Genomic DNA, 24,091 nt, shown 5'->3' on the forward strand with positions numbered 1-24,091 from the left:
GACTACAGGAGGGAGAGTATTTCTGAAAACCCTCCAATAAAAGCTGTTAACCGAAGTTATGACATTTCACAGTACAAAATCGGTTTAGTGCTGTCATTGACAGAATGAGATTCTTTATGAAACCAAGATAGCTAGTCAAAAGTTTAACTTGAGGTAACTTGCATTCTACTTTTAATGGAAAACATCTGTTTCAGGATTGTGTGCAAGAGGAAACTCTTCCCTTCTCCGATGCATCCTGTGCCATTTCAGTACCCTACTGTAGCAAGCAGCAGGAGAAACATGTTTTCCATATTCTGTGGTTGTGTCTCCATCTCAAGAAAGTAAGGCTAAAAAAAGCTGTTAAGATGACACCTTTGATTCATAGGGGAAGAGGGAGGAAGGAAAAAGACAACCAAAGATCGTTAATAAGAAGTTTCAGAGGAAATTTTGTCCTCTTGAGATAAGGGAGAAGAGAGAGCAACTGGACTCAGCAGAGCTCTCTGAGAAATGGAAACCCCTAACTTCTCATATTGCTCAACTTTTTTTTTTTTTTTTAAGCTACGTTTGAAGACATCATCCCTACATAATGTTAGAAAAAAAATAAATCAAAATTCTAAGTTTTAGATTCTGGAACAGTCTGACTAATGTGACATTTGCAAGCCAGACTAGGAACCTCAAGCAGCTGGGTGCAAGTTAAAGCACACCTCAGACAAGCCCAGGCTAAGGACTGAACTGGCTAGAAAGTGGTGCTGCAGAGAACGGGTGTAAAGGCAGCACAAAACTATTTTTAGCTATCTAAGGTAGAACTATCACCCTTCAGATCTACCCCACACAGGCTGACTTCGGCCCTAATAGTTCCTGCAGGCTCTGGGAGTAGGAGAATACAACTTCTGGTGAGGTAGATGGACACCCAGCTGGCTTCTGAACTGCAGAGAGCACATAGGTAGTACAGAGACCTGTTCTTGCCTCTCTCTACAGCCAGGCCACTACACAGATGTCACCTGCTCTTAATGGCAACGCTGTTCTGAAGCACTATAATGGAGGTGCCTTAGTTTGCTTTATTTTTTCCAGACGCAGAAGAACTGTGGACAGAAGTGCAGAAACAAATAGGCCAGGATGGGTCCAGGAGTATTGGAGCTGCACTGTGGTGGAGTTTCAGCTTTTTAGCCTGAGCTAAAAAGCTGAAACAGAGGGTGAAGCAATACTCAGGTAAAGCTCTAGAGCCTTCTGTCTTAAGCTGTGTCTGCACGGCATGAGGCTGCAACATACGGATTTTCTCAGTCAGCGTCTCCATGCTGCCTTCCACTGAAGGGGGTAGCTAGGTTAATTCCTTTCAGCTTTCAAGAATTTCTTTAATTTCCCACACATTTTATTTTAATTTCTCTTCCACATTTTGAACATCTTCAACCTGGCTACTGATATTTTTCCTGTTCTTATGTGCCCAATTTACCTGGCACAGTGGCTCTGAAAACCAGAATCAATATTATCTGAAGAATAAGTAGAACTCTTAGAGCCAAAACCAACAATACAGACCAAAGATGGTGCTCAGAGGACAAGGTATGGAGGAGAGGAAGACTTGTGGATCAGGAAAGGAAACGGGAAAAAAAAAAAAAAAGCAATCACTTACCAGTCGGTGAAGTATGTCATCATTTTTCTTATACTGTAGAAAAGGAAACCAACTTCTAAAGAACTCAACTAGTTTTGACAGGATGCCTTGCTGAAGGGAACAGAAATTACTCCAATTAAAAAAAAAAAAAGCCAAAAATAAATAAATAACAACAGACAATTCCTTTATTTCTGCATTTGCTTTTCTTGTTAACTCAGACTTAAGTACCTCTAAGGAAGTTTTGCTTACACTGTCTGGCCTAACTTCAGAGTATGCTAAGGGAACATCTGCTTCCCGTCAGCTTGCCTGTACACAAGCACGTGAAATAAAGCTTTCAATAACCCCACCTATTTGGAGCATAATGGATTGTTATGTTGTACTGTTAAAAATAACTACAGCTAGAATTAGTTTGATCTCAAGTTGGCAGCTACCACATCAATATGAAAGACTTTCTCTCTCCTTGAAGATAAAAAAACCCAGGTTAAATGGCTGACAGGGACAGAAGTAAAAGACCAGAAGAGGAACAACCTCTCTTTGGTAGGCCACCGCAGCTTGGGGACAAGGTTTGATTTGTGAACAGAGACAGGGAAGAGTGACTGTATGAAGGGAACTGTCCCAGAAACTCCCTTTCCCAACCAGCATGTGCTATCAGGTACTTTATCTCCATGTTGTTTCCCATGCAACCTAAATCCACACTTTCATCTGAGCTGTAAACAGAACTTTGAACGCCACTATTTAGAGGGACTTCTTCTCAGTCATCACATGTTTTACTCCTGTATCTTCCTAAAATGTGGTGCATGAAAGATTGTAATTAAATACATGCATGATTTTGCTTTACTCTGCAGCCATTCAATAAAAAAAAAATTGAGTTTTTGACACACACTATGTATCTATTTTCCTAAGACTAGGCTGACAGGAGGTATTTTTCAAAATATTTACTTACACATATTTCATGAACTCTGAGGCCCTACCTCTTAATCTTCAGACTGCTAACCTCCAGACTGCTGACATGTAATACAATCAAAACGAAATGCATGCAAAAAAAAAATTGTGGAGCACTTACATTTTGTGGCATACTGTTTCAAAATAAAAACCCCAAAACCAAAACAGATTATAATAGCTTAATGTATAAAGGGAGTCTGTACTGGATCAGATTCTTCTGTCTCTCCCTCTTTGCTTTTTTTTCCCCCTTTTTTCCCCAACTATAAAGGTAGGAAACAGAAGAGTAAAACGAAGTAACATGAACTTGGAGCTTTGTGGTTAGCCCTGTGATGAGCCCGACAGCCCTCTGAAAGGCAGTGTGAAACAAGTTTGATGCAGCAAGCCAGGGCAGAAGGGCTTTGAGTAACATCAGAAATTGTCACCCTAAATCCCTTATGCTTCAACAATTTTTGAAATAACTTACTTTAGCATCCATTTAGGTAACCTAACTCAAGTTTTTCTTTACATATGTCTCACCTTTCTATGTTAGAAATTGCAGACCTATGCCAAAAGGAAGTGTTTTTAGGTCAGTGGAGAGACAAAGCAGTAATAGGGGTTTTTTAAATGATAGTGAGCTATCCCAGCAATCCATAGTTCTTAGACTGGAATAAATCCAAGTGATTGTACTTTGATGTTGCTCAAGAGCACTGACATAAGATGGAAGAGAAGTTTGTCACAAACTCCAGCACTAGGTTATCTTCCAAGTTTCTTGTCAAGTGATGCAAAATAAAACAAAATTTTCCCATTACAATTTGTAGAAAATTGAGATTCAATAAAGGTCCTTGCTTTGCATCTGAGTTGCAGACAGATACTTCATTCAGAAGTACTTTTACCTGTACTTTGAAAGCATAATACAGAAAGAATTTCCATTTACTATTTCAAATTATGCTGCTTGGAGCCTACCACTTTCAATGCTTAGCCTTCATAAATCTGGGGTTTTATCATCAACATTTGAACCTATACCAAGGATAATTTCAAACTGCTACCAGCTGAGTAAACTAGACTGTGGAATTACTGAAAAAAAACCCCCCACTAGTGTGCTGCATAAGTAATATTTTGGTTTACTTCCCATGTTTTAGTTTAAAAATAAAAATCTGAGCTTGCATAAACAGTCAACAGGCATGTCAATGCTTGAAAACACAAAACAAGACAACCCACTGTCTTGGGCTGTGACCCAGTAGAGTACAGTAACACATTAAAATATTCAGATCCTTTGAATAGTGTCTCACAGTTTGCATTCCCATTGGGAGTGTTACTGACAAGTAAAACAACTTTCATCAACACACAAGTCAGGTCATGTTGCCAGTGCTTCTGGAGCATTCTTCTTACAACTTTAGAACACCACTCAGTCAAACTCTCTGTAAACTGAATAACAGAGATGTATAACTCCTAACATTAAAAAAAAAACCAGCATAGGACATGCACATTTTAGGTACATTCATTTGAATCTAAAATAAAATTCTAATGAACCTGAAATGGCAAACTATCAGGTATCTAAAATAGCATTCCCATTGGCACCTTCCAATTCTATGCACTTCAGAAATAAGATACTACTAAATATTAAATACCTTCCAGCTACCCAGAGCTAGCATTAAGTTGGTGGGAGCCCTAGACAAATGCAAAGGACTGGCCCCTCTGCCTTTCCACATCAGATCACCTGCACGGATACTGAGGGGTAGCCCCAACACAATCCTCAGTAGCTGCCTCTAGCACCAGCCCTGTTCTAGTGATGAAATATTATCACATCTAAGATGGGTTAAGGTGTGACAGTATAATAAATTTAAATATTCAGATACGCACAGCAGTCCAGGAAAATCACTGAGAAAGGAAAAATGTAAATGGAAAGAAACGCATTCCTTAAAGATCAAGTAGAATTATGTAAATAGGGCTTAATTCCAGAAAACAGGTCTACAAGTTCTAGCAAACAGTGATTTGAGTACCAAGTGATCATGAGACCAGAAGTTTAGCTGTAACTTTCCCCAGAGATTGGTACAGCCAGAAACACTGCACATATAATTACTGTGCTAAATCACATCTCTGTACTCCCTCAGATGAGAGCATTGCATCTCATCAGCCCTCATAGAATCACAGAATCTTCTAGGTTGGAAAAGACCTTGAAGATGATCCAGTCCAACCATTAACCTCACATTGACAGTTCCCAACCTCACCATATCCCTCAGCACTATGTTGACCTGACTCTTAAACACCTCCAGGGATGGGGACTCCACCACTGCCCTGGGCAGCCCATTCCAACGCCTAACAACCCATTCTGGAAAGAAATGCTTCCTAATATCTAGTCTAAACTTTCCCTGGTGCAATTTGAGGCCATTCCCTCTTATTCTATCACTTATTACTTGGCTAAAGAGACTCATCTCCAGCTCTCTGCAACCTCATTTCAGGGAGCTGTAGAGGGCGATGAGGTCTCCCCTCAGCCTCCTCTGCTCCAGACTAAACACCCCCAGTTCCCTCAGCCGCTCCCCGTACGACCTGTGCTCCAGACCCTGCACCAGCTCCGTTGCCCTTCTCTGGACACGCTCGAGTCATTCAATGTCCTTTTTGTAGTGAGTGGAACAAAACTGAACACAAGGGGCCCAAAACTGAACACAAACCTCAGAACACAACCCTAAAGGACCTTTACAGCAGAATGTTCATTAGGATCATGCTCTGATTAAAAAAAACCACCAAAACCACACACACAGAGAACTATGTAAGATGTGCTTCAAATTCAACAGATGCTTCTGCCTTTTGTCAAGCCTGAAACAAGCTCTGCTTAGCAGGGCAGAAAAACACAGCAGCAATGTTGTATCAGTCATTACGAACTTCTTTTTATTTCAGATTTGTTTTTTCAGTCCCTGAAGATCCCAAACTACATCTTTGCCTTGCCAAAATCTTGCTATATGTCACCATATCTGCATCTGCAAAGGGTTTCTACTTGACTGAATACAAAAGGAGTAAACAATCTCAACTCAAAGACAAAGAAATATTGCAGTTCTTCTATTTTTATTTAATAAAGTGTTTAAGGCATTTGGAATCTTGCTTTTCAGAACAGAAGGAAAATGATATACACATACTAGGCATCACTCAGCATGAATCATCATCTACTCCCTGTGATTGTATTTTGCATTACACTAAGCCTCAACTAAGATCATTTTACGTTAGAACTGTGGGTAGGTACATATTCAGAACTCAGAAATTATTTGTTTCCCAGACATTTTATGATTTCAGTAGGTTAAGGCCAGTGAAGGCTGAGAGAAGGGAAGTGATAATAGTATCATGTAAAAATGATTAAATGATTGATTGGATGGGAGTGTAAATTATTTGCCTGTATGTCATACAAAAGTTTCAACAAAGCCTCAGACACTAAGTCCAGTCTACTTCAAACATGTGGCCAGCTGACTCTCCTTCATTCTCTTTCCTACCAAAATGGCACACAGAAATCAAATGACAAAAACCAGACTTTCCTACATCAGATTACAAAAGAAAAGTGTTAATGTTCCCAAACAGGTACTGGAACAGCAGCACGAAGTACCTATGACATTTTATCACTAGAAATTACACACAGGTTTCTTCCTTATTTCCACTACATATCCTTGTCTAGACAGAGATGAGACAATGTGAATGTCATCCTAGTATTTGCAAGACACAGACAGCCCATTTTCACACACCCACTCCCTTCAAGGTGCAAGGCAACCCATGACAAATTACATCTACATCTGACACAATACTGGAGGACTTGCTCCCAACACAACAAAATCAAGTGCAAAATGCTTGAGAGGAAAAACCAGAATACCTGAGGCTTTTAAAAAACAGTATATCTTAATATTTTTGAGGTTCTTAACCCCACAGCACTTTTGTAATAAATGTGGTGGAAATTATATATATGAACACCGCATCATACTGCTTTACTGATTTCCACAAAAGTAATTACGCAAAATAAAGTAATGCAGCTAACAAGTGATAGTCCATGCATTACTTCATAGTAATAAACAGATAATCAGCCAATGAAATATGTCACCTTAATTTTCTATTAACAGTGATTTAATTAAAGTCTTCCTGCACTAAGCCAGAATAGGTTATCTTCAATGTAAATGTACCACAAAACTGCCAATAGCTTTAAAGCTGTTTTTTCAAGTAGTTTCTTGAGGGTTATGGTGAGTGTCAGCTGCCATTTCGAAAAAGTAAGGGTAGCAGGCCTAATATTTCCATTAATACTTTTAAAGGTAGTCTAAATTAAATTGTAAAAAATTGTGCGTTAAACCCTGAATTAAATTCAGCCTTGCCTTGTGCCCGATAGAAGCAATCATTATCACAAATGTAATAGCTATCCACATCAAGAGTAACTAGAAATCAATTTATTCACTAAATTAAAAATAATCTTACATTAGAGAAACCAGCCAAGGAAGCATGGAGACGCTGCAAGAATCACTTCTCCTCCTCCCATCAGTTAATCTGTATTCTGGGCTCACAAATCCCCAGCATACTAGACTGGAGTTCTGTATGAAGGTTCTTCATAATCTTTTCTACGTGATTGCTGAACTCTTTGAAAAGCTTTAAACTCTACAAGAACACTGCTGAATAGTACTCAACTTGGGGATTCTTATTACAGTATGATTATTTTTTACAGGCTGTCTAATCCATGTGCTGGACACGCAGTGGTACTTACTGGTCTACTCAATGGATATGCACCCTACATCTTATCTACATGGTCATCTTTGATCAGAAAGTGGGGCATGAGAGAAAGGAGACATAGCACACTTCCACAGGACTGACTACAAGTCTCAGAAACTGCAGACTGAGGCTGTGAAGCAAAGTGTGCAGTGCACCTGCCCAACAGGTAAACACAAACTATGTCAAATCTATCCATGAAGATAGAGTCCAACAGGACTGAAGACCAAAGCAAAATGTTTCATGTTTTATTATCCTGTCTTTTCAAATGGACTGATGAGTGTGTGAGGAAGCTTATATAATCTATACAAAGAATGGTTGAAATTAATATCACCACACGAAAATATGACCCATCAAAACTTCTCTGAATACTGTTAGATGAATAAGCTTCACACTGCAACTTCTAAATTTCCACTTCAAAGACTGTGCATGTCAGTCCTTTCAAGTACACCATACTATTGCAAATATTTCAAAAAACACATTCTTCCTCCTGATCAGAAAAAAAATCGACTGATGTTATCCACATCAATTCACACACTTCTGAATCCTACCCCACCTAAGATCCTACACAGGGCAGAATAGATTAAAAATGCCACAAGAAAAAAATACTTCTGACCTAAAACAAGGGAGGAACAAGAGGGACTTGTACAAAACTGGAAAAATGTTGCTGAAATAAAGCCTAACTAACAACTGTGTCTATTACTCAGCTAATTCCTTGAAGCATCTGAGAACTGAGTAATGGATATATGTCAAGATGGCATTATTTGAGAAAAGATCCTAAGAAAAGCATCAGCTCTCCTCATTTGCCATATGATCCCCCATCCACCAAAACCTGTAAGGAGACCTTCTGGAGATCTCAGGACTACTCATATCATATTGCCTATGTTCAGGAAAAACAGGATGCTCTCCCCAGTTCACTGCCAGCCAATTGTGAGGGTGGAACATTGTAGAGCAGAGAAGCAGCAGAGGTTACAAACAAGAAAGTGGTTGTGAACCTCTGATTTGAAGATGGCTGAGGTATAAATCAAGAATGAACAACAGGAAAACTGAACTCCAATGGAAGGTTAAAAGCCACAGCAGGCAAGAATCAGATGACGTAAGGTGCACAAAAATGGAAGATCCATTTTTGTGTAGATATGGGGAGAGAGGAGAAAGAAATGGTAATTTTTCAGAGTCAACACATCAACCCATGAATGCTTGGTTTGGGCTTTTCCCTGTGAGTTCTGCCCATCTCAACCTGCAGTGGCCAGGACAGAGAAGTCTACATGGAAGCCTCTTTTTTCCCCCTGATTTAGCACATAGTGGAGCATGCCCACTGAACTCTCCACTGTGGAAGTGAAAGAGGTAGGCAGAAAATAACTGCTCTTTGCACGCTCCATCTAGGTGCTATGGAGAAGACAGACAGACTACTGAATTTTCAATATACTTGTTGCAAAGAGATTGCTACATTAGCTGCCTCAGGAGAGGAATTTCCTCACCCACACTATGGCTCCTTGTCCGAGTCACACTGCCTGTACACTACCAATAACAGTAAAATACCATTGAATTTTAATAAGGAAAACAAAAAATGTGTAGGCTGTAGTAAGTGTTAAATGGCCAAATTCTCAAGCATAATTTTAGTAACAAAATGTTCTAAAAAAATCCACAAGTCTTTACTTAAAATGATAGAGAAATAAGAAGTCTGAGCTAATCAGCTGATGATCTTGTCAGCTGTTACTATTAGAAAATTGCCATAACCTAAGCACAGTTCTCCTATCTCATTCAGATTGGTTATTGTATTTATTCTTCCCAGAAGTCCTCTTTCTTAATATGCTTTGTCACAGAGTAAGCAATATTTAGCAACTGAATGCCAGAGAAGGGCTGGGAACCATAAATATTCTGTTTCAGAAAATTACAGGTTTTATTCCCAGAACATCATGCCAAGCTCACATAATAATATCCAGTAAATAATATAAAACACAAAAAATTCATTGTCACAGTCTCTTGCTTCACTAGCTTACATAAGTGCAAATAAACACTCCAAACTATACTGGTAAACCATGCATTTCCAAACACATTTGTAGATAAGATATGACAACTGGTCGGGGGTTTTTTTTGTTTTGTTTTCTTTTTTTAAAGAAATTCATGTTTATCTCCTCTGATTTCACTATTTGTGAAGTAATGTGGTTGTGAGAAGAGAAATACTCAGGAACAGGAGAGTGCTTACTTTCTGGGCAGCATGCACAGTCTGCTCTTTCTGTCTTTCCGCTGCTGCACATTGCTCTGCCTTCTGTGACACAGATGAACATACTTCAAAATCTGTGTGTCCCAAATCCTGCAGATATTGGTAAAGTGGGGAATTCTGAAAGAAAGTTAAATAAGCAAAGTAAGAAAAAACAGTGTTAAAAATCATTCCCCATTTCCCACAAAATACAACTGCACAAACATAGCAACCACACAACTAGCAATGGATGGACTGAGAGCAGCCCTGCACTGGCCTTTGGGATAGTAGTGGGTGAAAAATTGGACATGAGCCAGCAATGTGCACTTGTGGCCCTGAAAGCCAACCATATCCTGGGCTGCATCGAGAAGTGCGGTGAGAACCTCTGGTGAGAACCCACCTGGAGTACTTTGTTCATCTCTAGGGACCCCAGCACAGGACAGACATGGATCTGTTGGAGTGGGTTCAGAGGACCACGAAAACAATTACAGGGCTGAAACACCTCTCCTATGAGGAAAGGCTGAGAGAATCGGGGTTGTTCAGCCTGGAGAAGAGAAGGCTCCAGGAAGACCTTAGTGTAGTCTTTCAGTAATTAAAGGGGGCTTATAAGAAAGATGGAGACAGACTTTTTACCAAGGCCTGTCGTGACAGGACAAGGGAGAAAAGCTTTAAACTAAAAGAGGGAAGATTTAGATTAGCTATCAGGAAGAATATTTTCACAGTGAAGGTGGTGAGATACTGGCACCAGTTGTCCAGAGGAGCTGTGGATACCCCCTCCCTGGAAGTGTTCAAGGCCAGGTTGGTCAAGGATTTGAGCAAGCTGGTCTATTGGAAGGCTCATGGCAGGGGGATTGGACTAGATGGTCTTTAAGGTCCCTTCCAACACAAACCATTCTGTGATTCTATGCAACTGGAAAAAAAATCCCACAGTTAATAGCAAAGAAGTCAGAATTTTGCTTTAAATATCCCCCTGAAGTTTTATCCTGACCATAGTCAACATCCAAAACAACGTGATGAGAAATAAACATGCAACCAGTCAAATTTTCCCACAGCAATATTTTTTCTAGGTTATCTGATAGGGTTCTTTAGCTTACAGCTTACATGTTTTCAATAAATAATGTACTGGGTAATATATTTTAAAATATTATTGTGTGACTTCTGAATATTTAATTACAGTTTTCCTAAAGTTTATAAAAATTGAATAGATTATACTTTGAACCACTTCTACTGAAACAAACTTTAAAACTAGAGCACTTTTCAAACTTCAGTAAATGAAACCTCAGTGTAACCTGACTAGGTACCTACACAGTGTTTTACAGAAATGGAAAAACAAATTAGAAAAAGGCTTCTGCTCTCTCCAAGGATGGTACTAGCACTTCTGACAAATGAGTATCACAGTTATTTAAAAAAACCCCACAAAACAAAAAAAGACCCCACCCAGCTTTTTTAAGCTACTGACAAAACTACTAATTTACAAAAAGTCCTTAATGAAACTTCTTAGAGAAAGCATGGAATTCTGATTCCCAGAAAGTGGGTTTTTACATGTTTAGACAGTTATCTGTATAGACTTCTGAAATTTTTTGGTCACCTACATTAGATATCTAGATTTACTTAACTCTTATTTTCCTGTTTGCAACCACATATATGGCAGTATCTAAGACAGATTTGATGGAAAGGACATTTATGCTAACTCCAGTTCTACTCAGGACACGTAAAGAGACTTTTGTTTTTAAGAAAACATCTTAGCAACCAGTCCTAAATAGCCTAGTTAGTCTGGGATTCATTCTGACTTCTGAAAAATGTTATCAACACCCCACACTGCACAGGAAGACTGCAATTTTTAAAATAATAACATACTATTAGTAACAAAAATACTGTAAATAAAAATTAAAAGCTCTACAGTAAATAATGCACAGAAGTCTGCAGAAACAACCACCAACAGAACATCTACTACAAATTGTTACATTAACTATCATTAACTTTCTGGTATAAATTGCAAAGGTGATCCATCCACTACAACTATGTACCAACATAGCCAAATCTCAAATGACTGCTTGCCATACAATAAAACTTGGAAGCAATCATTTGTATTAGCTGAACAAATTAAACTTGTTACCTCTTGGGATTTTTCATTTAAACCCATCACCAAAGTACTATATGCAAAGTCACACTTTTGCACGCTCTCCTTGAGTTACTCACAACACATTCAGCATCCAGTCATTACCTGAAACTCAAACATTCCTACCAACTCACAGGTACAGACAATACCCCTCACCCACAATGACAATGATTGTGCAAAATATTAGGACAGGTTAATGACTCACTTCCTTCTGGGAATTTTTCCAGCATGACAACTCAATCCTATCTTTTTTCTAAGTACTCTCCCCTCATGGTTAGACTTCTTTTTCAAATGCATCTAACTCTAATTAAACAATGTGCTGTTCTGGACAGCCTGGAAAGAAGGTATGTCTCTCCCTAAGGAGAACATGACATTTTACCAGAATTACTTAACTAAAATGGAAAAGAAAACATAAATAAGTATTCTAGTCTATTAAGACACTGTTAAATTCACTTAACTTCAGGACAAAACTCAGAATGCGAATGGATATGCACGACCTTGTCTTCTTAAAAAGGTTTTCATACAAAGCCAGGCTGTGCACTGGCAGAGCACCTGGAACAACCTGAGCACTCTAACATGAGAGGCTTTAGGGTAGCATGGAGATTTCAGCCAGAACCAATTTTTCCCATTTAGATGAAGACACATAGACAAAACAGTGAGTGAACAGAGAATGTTTTATTCAAAATAATACTAAAACAGTCTGATGCTTGGTCCAGGCAGGACTCCAAGGAAATCATATCTAGGCTCTTGGCAGACCTGTCCATCATCTTGATCATACTTGTCACAAGCAAGGCCAGCCATCATCTGACACATGACTATTCTTGTACTTTACTGGTACTCACCTATACCCAGACAGCTAGCAAAACAAACTAAATATACCACGGAGTTTTTCCACTATATCTCAGGGTGAACCTTGCTTTGGGGTCCATGATGAGATAATCTTCTAAAAGCTCATCAAGAAAACCGGTCTAATGCTGCTTAGATTGGTTCCATTTCCCCATAAAAATGGATGAAGGAAGGCAGAGAGAGAGACAGATACTCTGTCCACTGAAGACAGAATAAGCTAAAATCCTGAATGCTACATTTAGTGAAATATTGCAAAGATGTAAGAATGACCAATTCTCCCCTCTTACTGGGTATTTGGCAACATCAAAACCTTCCATCTAACTGTAATTAGTACATTTTCTACTCTACAGAAATAGAAAAAAATAACTATCTCTCCAAATGTTAACGAAACTTTAGCCCCTAGCTAGGATGGATAATTTTATTTGTTCTTGTAATGGAGGTGGAATACAGGCACTTTACTAGGTTTTACATAATTCCTTTTGATTCACTTTTTGAAAGTTTTACAGGGTCTCATTATGGGTAGATCTGCAATTGTTCATCACTGCTCAGAACCAGAAATCAGTTTTCTGATTATTGAGTTAGCAAATGATCACTGATTAAAATTTAACTTGAATATTTATCACATATTCCTTCAAGTACGTAAGGGTTCTCCTCTTTCAGTTTCTCAGAAAGTACTCTGGCTACGATAATCCTCCTTTAACACATTTCTTTGGCTCCACATGCTTTCTCTTTCCCATTCTTTTCTAAAAGATTAGTAATGTAATTTAAACGCACATTAGAAAACATTTTTTATTAACTCAAGTGACCAAGAAATATACTGTGACTAAATTCCTTTATGCTGTAAGTAAAATCACATTGTTCCCCATTCTGAATCCATTAGTAGCATGCAAGATGTGGGCAAAGAAAGCACTGAATAAAAAGTGCGTTGAGGCCCTTGTGAAATTAGATTATTAAGAACCTTAATGAACCGAACATAAAATTCTCCCATTAAGAGTGAAGTTTCTTGTGTAGCACACTCAGCTGTACATTTTGCTCAGAAAATTTGAAGATTACACTCCTATCAGAAATATGACTGATGACATATATACATTCGCTTGTGCTGACATAAATAAATAAATAGTGTGTGTTTATTTACTGCTCAGCTTTAAGTTATACTGACAAACCTGTCACCAGTAAAGCTGTTTGGTCTGTATAACTCACTGATGATGTATCCACCAGTCTACAGCAAATCTCTTCTGGCTAGAAGATCCAGTAAAAGAATTTTAAAAGGTTGAAGGGTAGATTTTATGCATGTGAACATGAAAGTTCCAATATTATCAAAGAATCAGAAAATTAACAATGCAAGTACAGAATTGCAATAAGATACCATTAAAATATCCTATTCTGTATACTGTTTGATTCAATACAAGAAACTAAAGTATTATACTTAATGCTTACAAAGCATTTTTCATCTTCACAGAGTTTTAAAACCAATAATTAAATCTTATAATGTGTCTGATATGCCACAAATTATAGCTCTGGATTTCTAGCTTACATCCTTACCCAAACTTCTCACTCCTAAATTCATTATTTCCCATAAAAAAGACCACAGATATGCATATATTCCTGCATATGCACTTCTGTCAGAAAAGTTCCTTGGTTTCAATTCAGCCTGTCATCCATCAGCATTGTCAGGCTCAGCGGTTTTCACCTGCAAATGCACTGATAATATTAAAAAAAAAATCTGCTTCTTGGTTGGGGAAAATAGATCTGCTTTTTTTCCTCCCAACTTTCTTTGCCCAAAATTCATGCCTTCTTTTTTTTAACAGTCCAACATTAAAAAAAAAAAAAGAGCAACTTATTTTACCTTTCTGCATATATTATAGATACTACAATTTTAGTTTAAGAAATTCAAAATATATAAGAAAGTTTATCCTTGCAAGCAGTAATAGGTTGTAATTTAAAAAACCTATAATTTAGACTTGGGAGAAAGCTTTTATGTTAGGATGTGAAGTAAAGGGACAGTAAGGTTGTTTCAGTGGATGGCATGAAAACAAAATTTAAAATATAAAATCTCATCTTCCTAGCAATACAGCATCATATTATTCTGGAATAATCTATTTCCATGTATTTATGAATCTTTACTTTCAACCACTCTCAGAAAATAACCAGAATAGTTACTATTATTCATGTTTAACAATCAGGTTTGTTTATTTATTTCTAGTTGTCTCTGAATAACATGGTAATGAATCATTTACAAAGTAGAGGGAACAAATCCGTTAATAATTCAGCTTATTGTTATGTTACCATCATACTACCAGTTACTGATGGGAAATATCTAAAGTAAGTGAAGATACCAAGACAGGATTTTTCAGCAATATGCTGTATTTATTTCTGAAGTTTCTTCTAAGTTTCTTCTTCTTCTAAGTCACTTTCTGAGACCACCTAGATACAAGAGACAGGCGTTACATTTACAGCCAGGGAATTTTTTAATTATGTTATTTGTCCAAAATGTGTGCTGGAAATGTGTTCCAGGACAGACAGAAAACAAAATGTGGTTATTCTTTGGTGTATTTCATACAGATTATACATGGAAAAACCTGTTAAGTAAAGCAAGGTAGTCAGAAACTGTTGATGTACTAAGTAGGAATATACTTTTTGCAAATTTTAAGAATTAGGGTTTTCTGGGGACTGAGCAGAGACTGACAAAAGACACTTATCTTCCTATGACTTTTCTAATTCACTACAGCCAGTCATATTGCAAAGCCATTCAACTGTAACTAGATATTTATAGTATAGGTTTATATAAGCTCCCATTTCCAGAATCAAGAAAGAAAATCCTTTCCTCCTCATTCATAACCCCCTGAGCATATTTATTTTAGATACATACTACCAAAATTTAACTCACATACATATGTTTAATTACAACTCTCCTTTCTTCATTGATGAAAGTGGTTGAGTCTCATTCTAAAGATATATTATGCAGAATTAAAGAACAGTCCACTAAATCAGTTTGGTTCTTTAACCCTTTCCCAGTGCTTACTAATGCCACTGGCCATACAGCACTGACTTCGTTATAAAAAAAAAAAAAAAAAATCACCTTAACTGAAGACTAAACATCATGTTTGCAACTCTAAGCCTACAGTAGAAATAAATACAAAAAACCCAAACCCAAGCCAAACATTAAAAGATAATCAAACATATAACATTGACTACTGCTATGTCATGGAAAGGTTGTCATAGTAGAGAATTCCCTACTTTCAGAAAAGAGCTTGATTTTGATAGATATCTACTCAAATACTTACATCTATTGCAGCCGTGCAAGCACAGACATTGCACTTCAGCATGTGAGGTATTTTGTGTGTATTCTGAGAAAAACCTTTGCAATCACAAACTAGATTAAGACACTGTTAGCTTTCATAGTCTTGTTACAATAGCAGTTGAAAATCAAAGCCACACCCAAATTATTTTTGCTGATGCATCATGAAGTAAATGACTCAGGATTTCTCCATTAAAGGCAGGGGCTTCCCACACCCAATGCTCTTTACTATGATAAAATTTACTACCTAGTAAACCCCTACTCTAGTTTCCAACCATGGCTAATGGAACAGATGACCCTTAAAAGTAATATTTAATTCCACTTCACAAAATAAGATGTCTAAAGATCTCTTCTTAAAATATGTATATGTTTTTTCAAAGCTGAGGTTTGCAATATGACAAAACCACCGTGGGAGCTTAAATCACCTCCAAAATAAGTTATAAATTATCAGCTGAAAAAAACCCACCATTTCTATCACAGAGAGAGCAAAGGGTAAGATATGCTGAACAGGTGGCTAAACTCAGAACAAAATAAACAGTATTGAAATCTCACCCCACCTCTCAAAACACAGATTTGAAGAAGTTGAGCTAACACTCACAGACAGCGCGATCTTTGTCTCCTGGAAGAGGGTATTCCATTTTTCTCTTCGGTACCGCTCCCATGCACCTGACAGAATCTCACCCACCTCCCCGTTTCTTTCCGCTTGTCCCTCCAGGATGACCCGAGCCGAGGATGAGAAGCAGCTGTCAGTGTAATTGCACCCGTGCCCCTGCACAGTAGCATTTTCCTGACAGCATCAGCGGACGCCGTTTGAAACTTCCCAGGACTGTGCGATTTCTCCTGACTAATGTGGCTTTCTCACTGGGGGGAGGGAGACGAGGATGACAGATTGCTAAAGGCTTTTAAAAAGATACTGCTTGAAAGAATTACTGCACATCGATCTTCTATATAGCCATTAATAAGACTTTCCAAGCAAGAGTATTTAAAAGCCTTGGTCATATTCTCTCTCCTGGCTGGTAACCACCTCCTCCTGTGCTCCAACTGACAAAGAGCCAGGCACTTGACAGGGCTAATATTAGACAATGAGTTCAAGGCAGTGAAAGAGTCATTTAAATTTCCTATTCTGCTTTCACTGCCACAGGAACATAGACCTCTCCAGCACTACTGTACCATCTGATTTAGAAGCAGGCTCTCAAGAACTTCTGAAGCCATTAATCTGTTACTGTTCCTGGGTATTTTCTGCATGCACCCACATGTCCTGAAGAGTTAGGAAAGTTTTAGAGTTTGTGTATAGTTCTGTATCACTGGATCTGTAACATAAGAAAGCTTTTTCCTTTGCATTTTCAGCAGGTGCTTGCACATTACCATTGTGGAAAAATCTTAGAAAGAAATATTATGTACTAGAAAAAGCCCTGAAAGTCACTGTGAGCTCTGGTTTATTTACCTGTTCAGAAGTTGGCCTGTGAATACAGGTGAAAAGCTGAGCAGGACCTTTCTGAAAAGGACAGAGATGAAGAATACCTGAAAAACTGGAAGTGGTAAACATCACGTTCCCTGGAGGATGGGGTAACAGGCCAGCCAGACTATGTACCTGGAGCTTTGGGTGGGAAGTCACTGATCACACAGGTCATCGGCCTAGCCTGACACAAGTAAACTGGTTTGGTTTATAGCAGTTACTAACAACTCATAGATTTTATTCTTCACTTACATTCAAAACTAAATGAAATTAATGCACCTGACTGGTAAAACTAGTGGAATATTTCGGAAACATTTTTGGAAACCTCTTTAAAACACCAGCTCCAAAGAATCAACTTGTTTATCCATTGTTAATTCCGACTCCTAATAGCAACAAACTATAAGCAAATATCTTGATTGAAATGAAAGGTATCCAAAAGCCAAGAGACATTATAAAGCCTAAAAGAAAAGTACAGTCAGTCATTTATTTTATTCAAGTGTCTTAAAGAAGCTGATTCATCACTTGAAGTTGTGAGAGCAGTACTGTGGTATTAACCTTCCTGTAAATGTGACCTCAGACTAATTAACAAAGAGGAGGGTTAAAAAATATTTGGACCAACAGACCTCAAAATTTACTATGAATCATCATGTACTTTTATATTTAAATTTTCTGTTAAATATAATAAAGGCAATATGGGTTTACATACCATACAGCCCATTTAATTCTTTCCTCTATTTGTTCAGATACAACATTAGTGTTGTCCAAAAACACCTGATGAGTTTACTTGGCCTTTGCAACAACCAGACTGTTCTTTATACAGTTTTAAGCCTGCAGTTTCTTTTATTTTCTCTCTGGTATCACCTGCCTCGCAGTCATGTGATGAAAAGGTGTACAGCCTGTCTGTCCTCCTCTTCCTTAGTGGACTGTTGAGAAGCAAAATATCCCAGATAGCCCATCCGTCACTAGACCAGGTGCCTCTACAGTACAGTGCAATTTGTAGCAGAGATAATCAACCCAGGCTGCATTTACATGGTCAATTTAATCAGCCATTACCAGTGGGTGCAGATGAAAGCTGCAGTACCATTTTAGAACACTAATGATAATATTTATACAGCCAAATGGTGAGATGGAACAAGGAACTGATCTGATTGTAAAAAAAATAAAAGCCATCTTTTTTTTTTTTTTTTTTTTTCTTTCTTTCTTTCTTAGCCAGGTTAGTTTATAGTCTAATCAGTCTCCTGAGCCAGGTTACAGCATCACTCACAAATCCAGGTGCCAGCATAAGGAAGAAGATGAGAATAAGCTGGAAAAGAGCCAAGCCCAAATACCTCTCTGGCAACAGCCCACTCTTCAGGCAGACAATGCACAGTCTCAGAACCAGCTCATCAGAATAACAAGTAAACTCTGGTTTTGACGGAACTGTGTATTTAAAATTGGCTTTTTATTTCATGCATATATATATATATATATATATAAAATGAGAGTACTACATCTATCATCCACTCAATATTCAGTGAGAAAAATCCTGTTGAGGGAGTATTACTAACACTACCATTGAAGTTATGTCAGTGTTCTTTTTTAGTTTCTTCTTTTTCCTAATTTATAACGTTTGAGATGTTATTTTTTTAAATACAACATTTATAAGCCTGATGCTTGACAAAAATCACATTACTTTGCAAGTCCTAAAATTTTCAGGTTTTTGAATGAATATGACTTAAAATTTTCATCACAACAAAAGGTTTCTGAGGTTAGGTTTCCTGGCATTTTTATTTGGTTGTTTCATTTTTAATCAAAATAATTTTAGAACAGCTCAATTTAGGTAGAGAAAGCATTTGTGGAAACAAACACCACTGAGTGTTCTGATAAAAGCTACATTTGGTTGAAAAGGGTTCAGATGAGCACCTCAATTTAGTGATGCACCAGTATTCTAAGCAAAGAAATATCATTTTAGACATGTATTACTATTGTAGGCACACAGTGAACACATCAGCTAAAGGCTGTTCTGAATGTAGTTGTACTATACTGGGAAATGGTAGTGCCTCTTGCTGGAATCTCTCTTAAATCTTACAGAAATCTGCATTTCAGAACATTCTATGTAGTCACCGTCCATGCCCCTCAGCACCAAGCAGCATCTTGGCTTGTTGCCTAAATACGCAGTGAGATGCCTTCCTGAACCTGACATTTGAACACATTATGATGTTGCCCAATATTTCCCAAGTACTTCTGTCTTACGTCCCTCCTAAATGGACTCCATCATTCCTACCTCCTCCCCACACAGGCCAGACCCAGTGCCATGTAGTTGCCAGCTCTGCTGAGCCCTGGTGCTTCCTTTCTCTCTCAGGATGGCATGCTGCTTGTAAAGCACTTTTCCACTGTTTTCAGGACTCATTTTTTACATTAGCTTCTTCCACTACAGGAAGAAGACAAAGAACGCAGACCATGTCTTGGCCAGTCTCTAGAAAGAGTAATTCCATTTCTGCGTGTATTTCCCCCCAATGACGGGAAGATGACAGCTTGAGCAAGGGCTAGTGTGAAATGACAGTACCTGTTACACGTTTAGAATCTTTGTTCCGAGTTCGTGGGTTCCAATTCTAGGTTCAGTAGAGCTGTGTTCAATATTTCCCATAGATATAAACTTTTGAATTTGGACATGAGATTTTTTAGTCTCTTTGTGTTCATCCTCAGCTTGTTTTCTTTTTAAATGCAGATTAGGATGGATTCTGAAATTTGATGCAGATAGGTGAGCCAAAGAAAGTCTCATTTTGTTAATTTGATATTATTCTCCCATTTGCACAAAACAAAATTTGAAGTCAGGAAAGATACATATACAATTTATATTGTATTTTTCAGTCTGGGATTTCTAATGGGACAAGCAGTAAACCCCAAATTTAAAAGTCTGGAATCATACTAAAGATCAGATTTTCTAGACCTAGAATAAAAGATTAGATTCAACAGTGACACTACCATCATGACACTCAGCCACCCTTTACTGGGGCTATTCCTTAACATGTATTTCCATTAGTACCGAAATAGCTAACAAATAGCAACTTTACGTAAATAATATGGACAGAACTGGTTGTAAGAATGGCACAAGATTCATGAGTTAATTAAAACAATGCCTCAAGTGCATTGAGAGTTTTTATTTCCTAATTAAACTTAAAAAGAAAAAAAACAAAACAAAACAACAGAGATATCTTTATGGCAATGAAATTATTTCAACACTACGTTTTACACAATTCTACATGCAAGGCCTTATATTTCAAACACTGTGTATGAAAAAGCCCTAAAAAATGTAAGGTGGTGGAAGTTTGACACTGTGCATGTCAAAATCTCCTTTTTTAGTGCAATCTGGTGAAAAATCTTGCAGAGATTATCTTTCTTCTGCAAACACAGCATTAAAATGGAAAACAACAAATGTCAGCTCCAATGCTTCCATCAGAACCGTACAGAACATACACCTGACACAATCAGGAAGACTTTCTGGGGTTAGATTCCAACAACAGGCTGAGTGAACCTGAAGGAGGAGCATCTCTCACACATGAGGAAAGGCTGAGAGACTTGGGGGACCTCTTCAATGTATGTAAATACCTGGCGGGAGGATACATAGAGGATGGAGCCAGGCTCTTCTCAGTGGTGCTCACTGACAGGACCACAGGCAATGAGCAGGAACTGAAATACAGGAGGTTCCCTCTGAACATGAGAAAACACTTTTTCACTGTGAGGGGGATCAAGCACTGGCATAGGTTGCCCAGAGAGGTTGTGAAGTCTCCATCCTTGGGAAGATACTCAAAAGCCGACTAGACACAGTCCTGTGCTCTAGGTGGCCCTGCCTGAGCATGGGAGTTGGACCAGATGACGTCCAGAGGTCCCTTCTAACCTCAACCATTCTGTGATTCTGTGAGCATAGCTTTAATATCTATCCATATGTGAAAAACAAACTTGCTTAAGCTCATTAAAATATAGTACAAATGACTCAGCTGGAAGCAGAAATTGGGAGCTGAAAATGCACTCAAAGAGCAGTGTTTGGATCACCTTCATCCCAGTGTTCTGAAAGAATGGGCATAGGAGATCAGAGATCCAGCAGGAAGGATTTTTAAAAAATCTATAAACTCAAAAGTGGAAAAAAACAAACATAGTGCATACATTTACAAGGAAAAAACCAAAAAAGGCAATCAGGAGTATGTCAGGCCTATGAATCTGATCAAAAGCCAGCATGCTACTGAGAATAATTATTTCTTGCAAAATTCAAAGACAAAGAAGAAAACAGATGATCATCAAAGAAACTATCACATGGGTTCATCAGAGGTAGATTGTGCTAAACTCACAACATCTTTCTTTGATGAGACAGTTAATTTGCCTAGATAAAGGAAATGCAGGAAGATTATATGGACTTTTTATACTGTGCCATATGATGTATGGACTTCTGATACTGAGCCATATCAGTTAAGATGAAAAAGATGGGAAAGGAACCAAATATGTAGATGGCAGAGATAACAATGGGTTACGCTGAACAGAAAGCTATCAGATCAGAAACAGGTTACTAATGGAGTTCCTAAAGAATGAGTCTTTGGACAAAGCTTTTTAATTTTCCTTAATTAACCTTATAACAAAAAAGGACGCTAACAAAATTTCCCGATAACATCAAGTAACTCATATAATCAGAAAAGGATTGAAACCTCATGCAAAAGGAAACAACATACAAAAGGAACTGGATGACCTTGAGTGGGCATGCAATTTAACAAGTAGACAACAGCATGACCTTACACAGAGGGACTAATAAAACCAAACTCTCCAATAATGCAGAAGCCGTTCATAAAAATAAGGACAGACATAAAGTGGTTACCCTATCATATCACATTACAACAAGTCAAACAGTATGAAGACTTGAAAAAGTTGTTGGCAGGCCAAGGATGCAAGAAACAAAGTATTCCCAGCAGAAGCACGTGAAAGTAGTTGTACAAGACCCCAGCAAGAACACGATTACCATGCTGCAAGCTCAGGTAAATAAAGATGAACTCAAACTGGAGTAGATGTAAAAAACCCCAACAAAGAAACAAACCAAAAACCAAACAAAAAATTAAGACGAGGAAAATCTGTTTTGTGAAAGGAAGCTAAAATATATTAGATTATTCTATTTAGCAAAATTCTTAGCCAGGATAAGATTGCTTTCTATGAATACATGAGGAGAGGTAAATTCTAGAGAACTATAAGAAGGATATATGCCAATGGACAAGATAGCAGAAGTGCAAGTAGGTATGAAGTGGCCATGAATAAATTTCAAGCCAGAAATTAGATGTCAGTTATTAACTGCCAAAGCAATGAAGTTCTCATACAGTCCTCCCACTGCAATAATGATGCAGAAATTTAACCAGTTTGAATAAGGAGCTTATTTAATTTAAACATTAAAAAAAAAAAACACCAAACAAACAAACAAACAAAACAGGGAGGAGATGTCATTGTCCAAACAACAACAAAAAAACCCCTAACACAATTCCAGTCTCATAGCAAAATAGACAAAACACTGCAGTTTTCCAGAGGACTTGGGTACACTAACTACACGTAGTGTGCACTGCCACTACAGCATTCTGTGTTCTAGCCCATTTTGTAAAAAATTCATCTCAAGTAACTTAACATCAAATTTCCTATCTCATGATCTCCCTTAATAAATTAAGGCAGACATTATTAAAGAATGCCATTCATTATTCCTCCACTTTTTAGTACAATCTGCTCTACCCTGCAACAATTTTTAACTTGATACACTGCTAGCAGATGAGCTCAGGCCAAGAATATCAGTAGAACCTCTGCTTCCTGGATTCTGTCCCTTCCCCTTAATATTTGTAGCATTTTAATTACAAGAGCAACCAGTTGTAACAAATGCAAGAACTGAAGTGCTGAGGACTATACAGTGAAATGAAAATTGCTGGCTGCTGTAGGAATTAATTTATAAACTGGGCAGAGTATGGCAGCACTTACTGGGTAGAGTAAAATGTCTGTCATTCAATATTGTTCAGTCACAGTGATCTGCAATGGCTCTTGAACTGGATGGAAAAAAATGCTTTTTCAAGGCAGTGATGCCATGTCTGTTCTTCCCTTCCTTCAGAGATACATTAATGTAAAAGATACTCTGACAGCGAGACAAATGATCAGTCCATAAATACCTATCAGTGGGCTATCATATGTTTGATGTGGCAAAACTGGTAATGTAGACAGCTGTCATTGATGTGTTCAGGGCCTGATGGACAGGAAAATGTCACTGTGCATAACTGTGACGTGTAACAGGTGAAGCACATCCTATGTGTTTCTCTTCCCTCTCCTACCCATTCTGTTGTGTATGAAAAACATGAAGGACTACTCCTCTCCTGATTATGCATTTGTTAGCACATCACGACTCGTTATAATATTGACTGATACTTGCTCACAAGAGCTTCAAAAGCACAGAGAAAACAGCTATTCACTGTAACCTAGGTCTGAATGCTGAAGACCTCCTTGCAACAGTGACTATCGAAGAACAACATAGGAAGTGACCTGCTGAGCTGCAGAAAAAAACGTAGTTGCTTTCCAGAAACCACAAATAATTAACGGGAGAGTTTGGGGCCCAAGAAAAAGATTTTAAAAGTAATTAAAAAAACCCACACATTGTAGCATTTACTACTCAAATACTTTTCCGCGCCTTGCTACTTCCCATCTAGTTCGTTTGTGTGGCGTATGTTCATCATTCTCTGTCGAACCTTTACTTTAGAACAGCATGAACCCTGTTGAGCACTTCTGAAGATAATTTTTGCAGTTATTTCAAGGTGCCCATTATTATCAGCAGATATCTCACCAAGCTCTGCACCCTAACAATCAGCCCATCAAAAAAACCCCTGTATCGTTCCCAGTGTTGCTTATTTGATGTTATAGTTGTACACTAATACATGAAACATACATTCTGCCACTCAGTA

At 38.0% G+C, this 24,091-nt stretch overlaps 1 protein-coding gene across 5 annotated transcripts in view; it reads right to left on the reverse strand.

The window, feature by feature from the left end:
- Positions 1–24,091, reverse strand: part of VEZT (vezatin, adherens junctions transmembrane protein) — a 60,104-nt gene that overhangs the window by 34,426 nt on the left and 1,587 nt on the right. For all 5 annotated transcript variants that reach the window (XM_074902723.1, XM_074902721.1, XM_074902727.1 and 2 more), the window contains exons 2-3: positions 9,438–9,572; positions 1,607–1,696 (exon numbers count right to left, since the gene is read on the reverse strand). In XM_074902723.1, the coding sequence (XP_074758824.1) occupies positions 1,607–1,696; positions 9,438–9,572 (225 nt within the window). The remainder of the gene's footprint in view (positions 1–1,606; positions 1,697–9,437; positions 9,573–24,091) is intronic.

The sequence above is a fragment of the Athene noctua genome, chromosome 3 (genome assembly GCF_965140245.1).
Source record: "Athene noctua chromosome 3, bAthNoc1.hap1.1, whole genome shotgun sequence".
Taxonomy (NCBI): domain Eukaryota; kingdom Metazoa; phylum Chordata; class Aves; order Strigiformes; family Strigidae; genus Athene; species Athene noctua.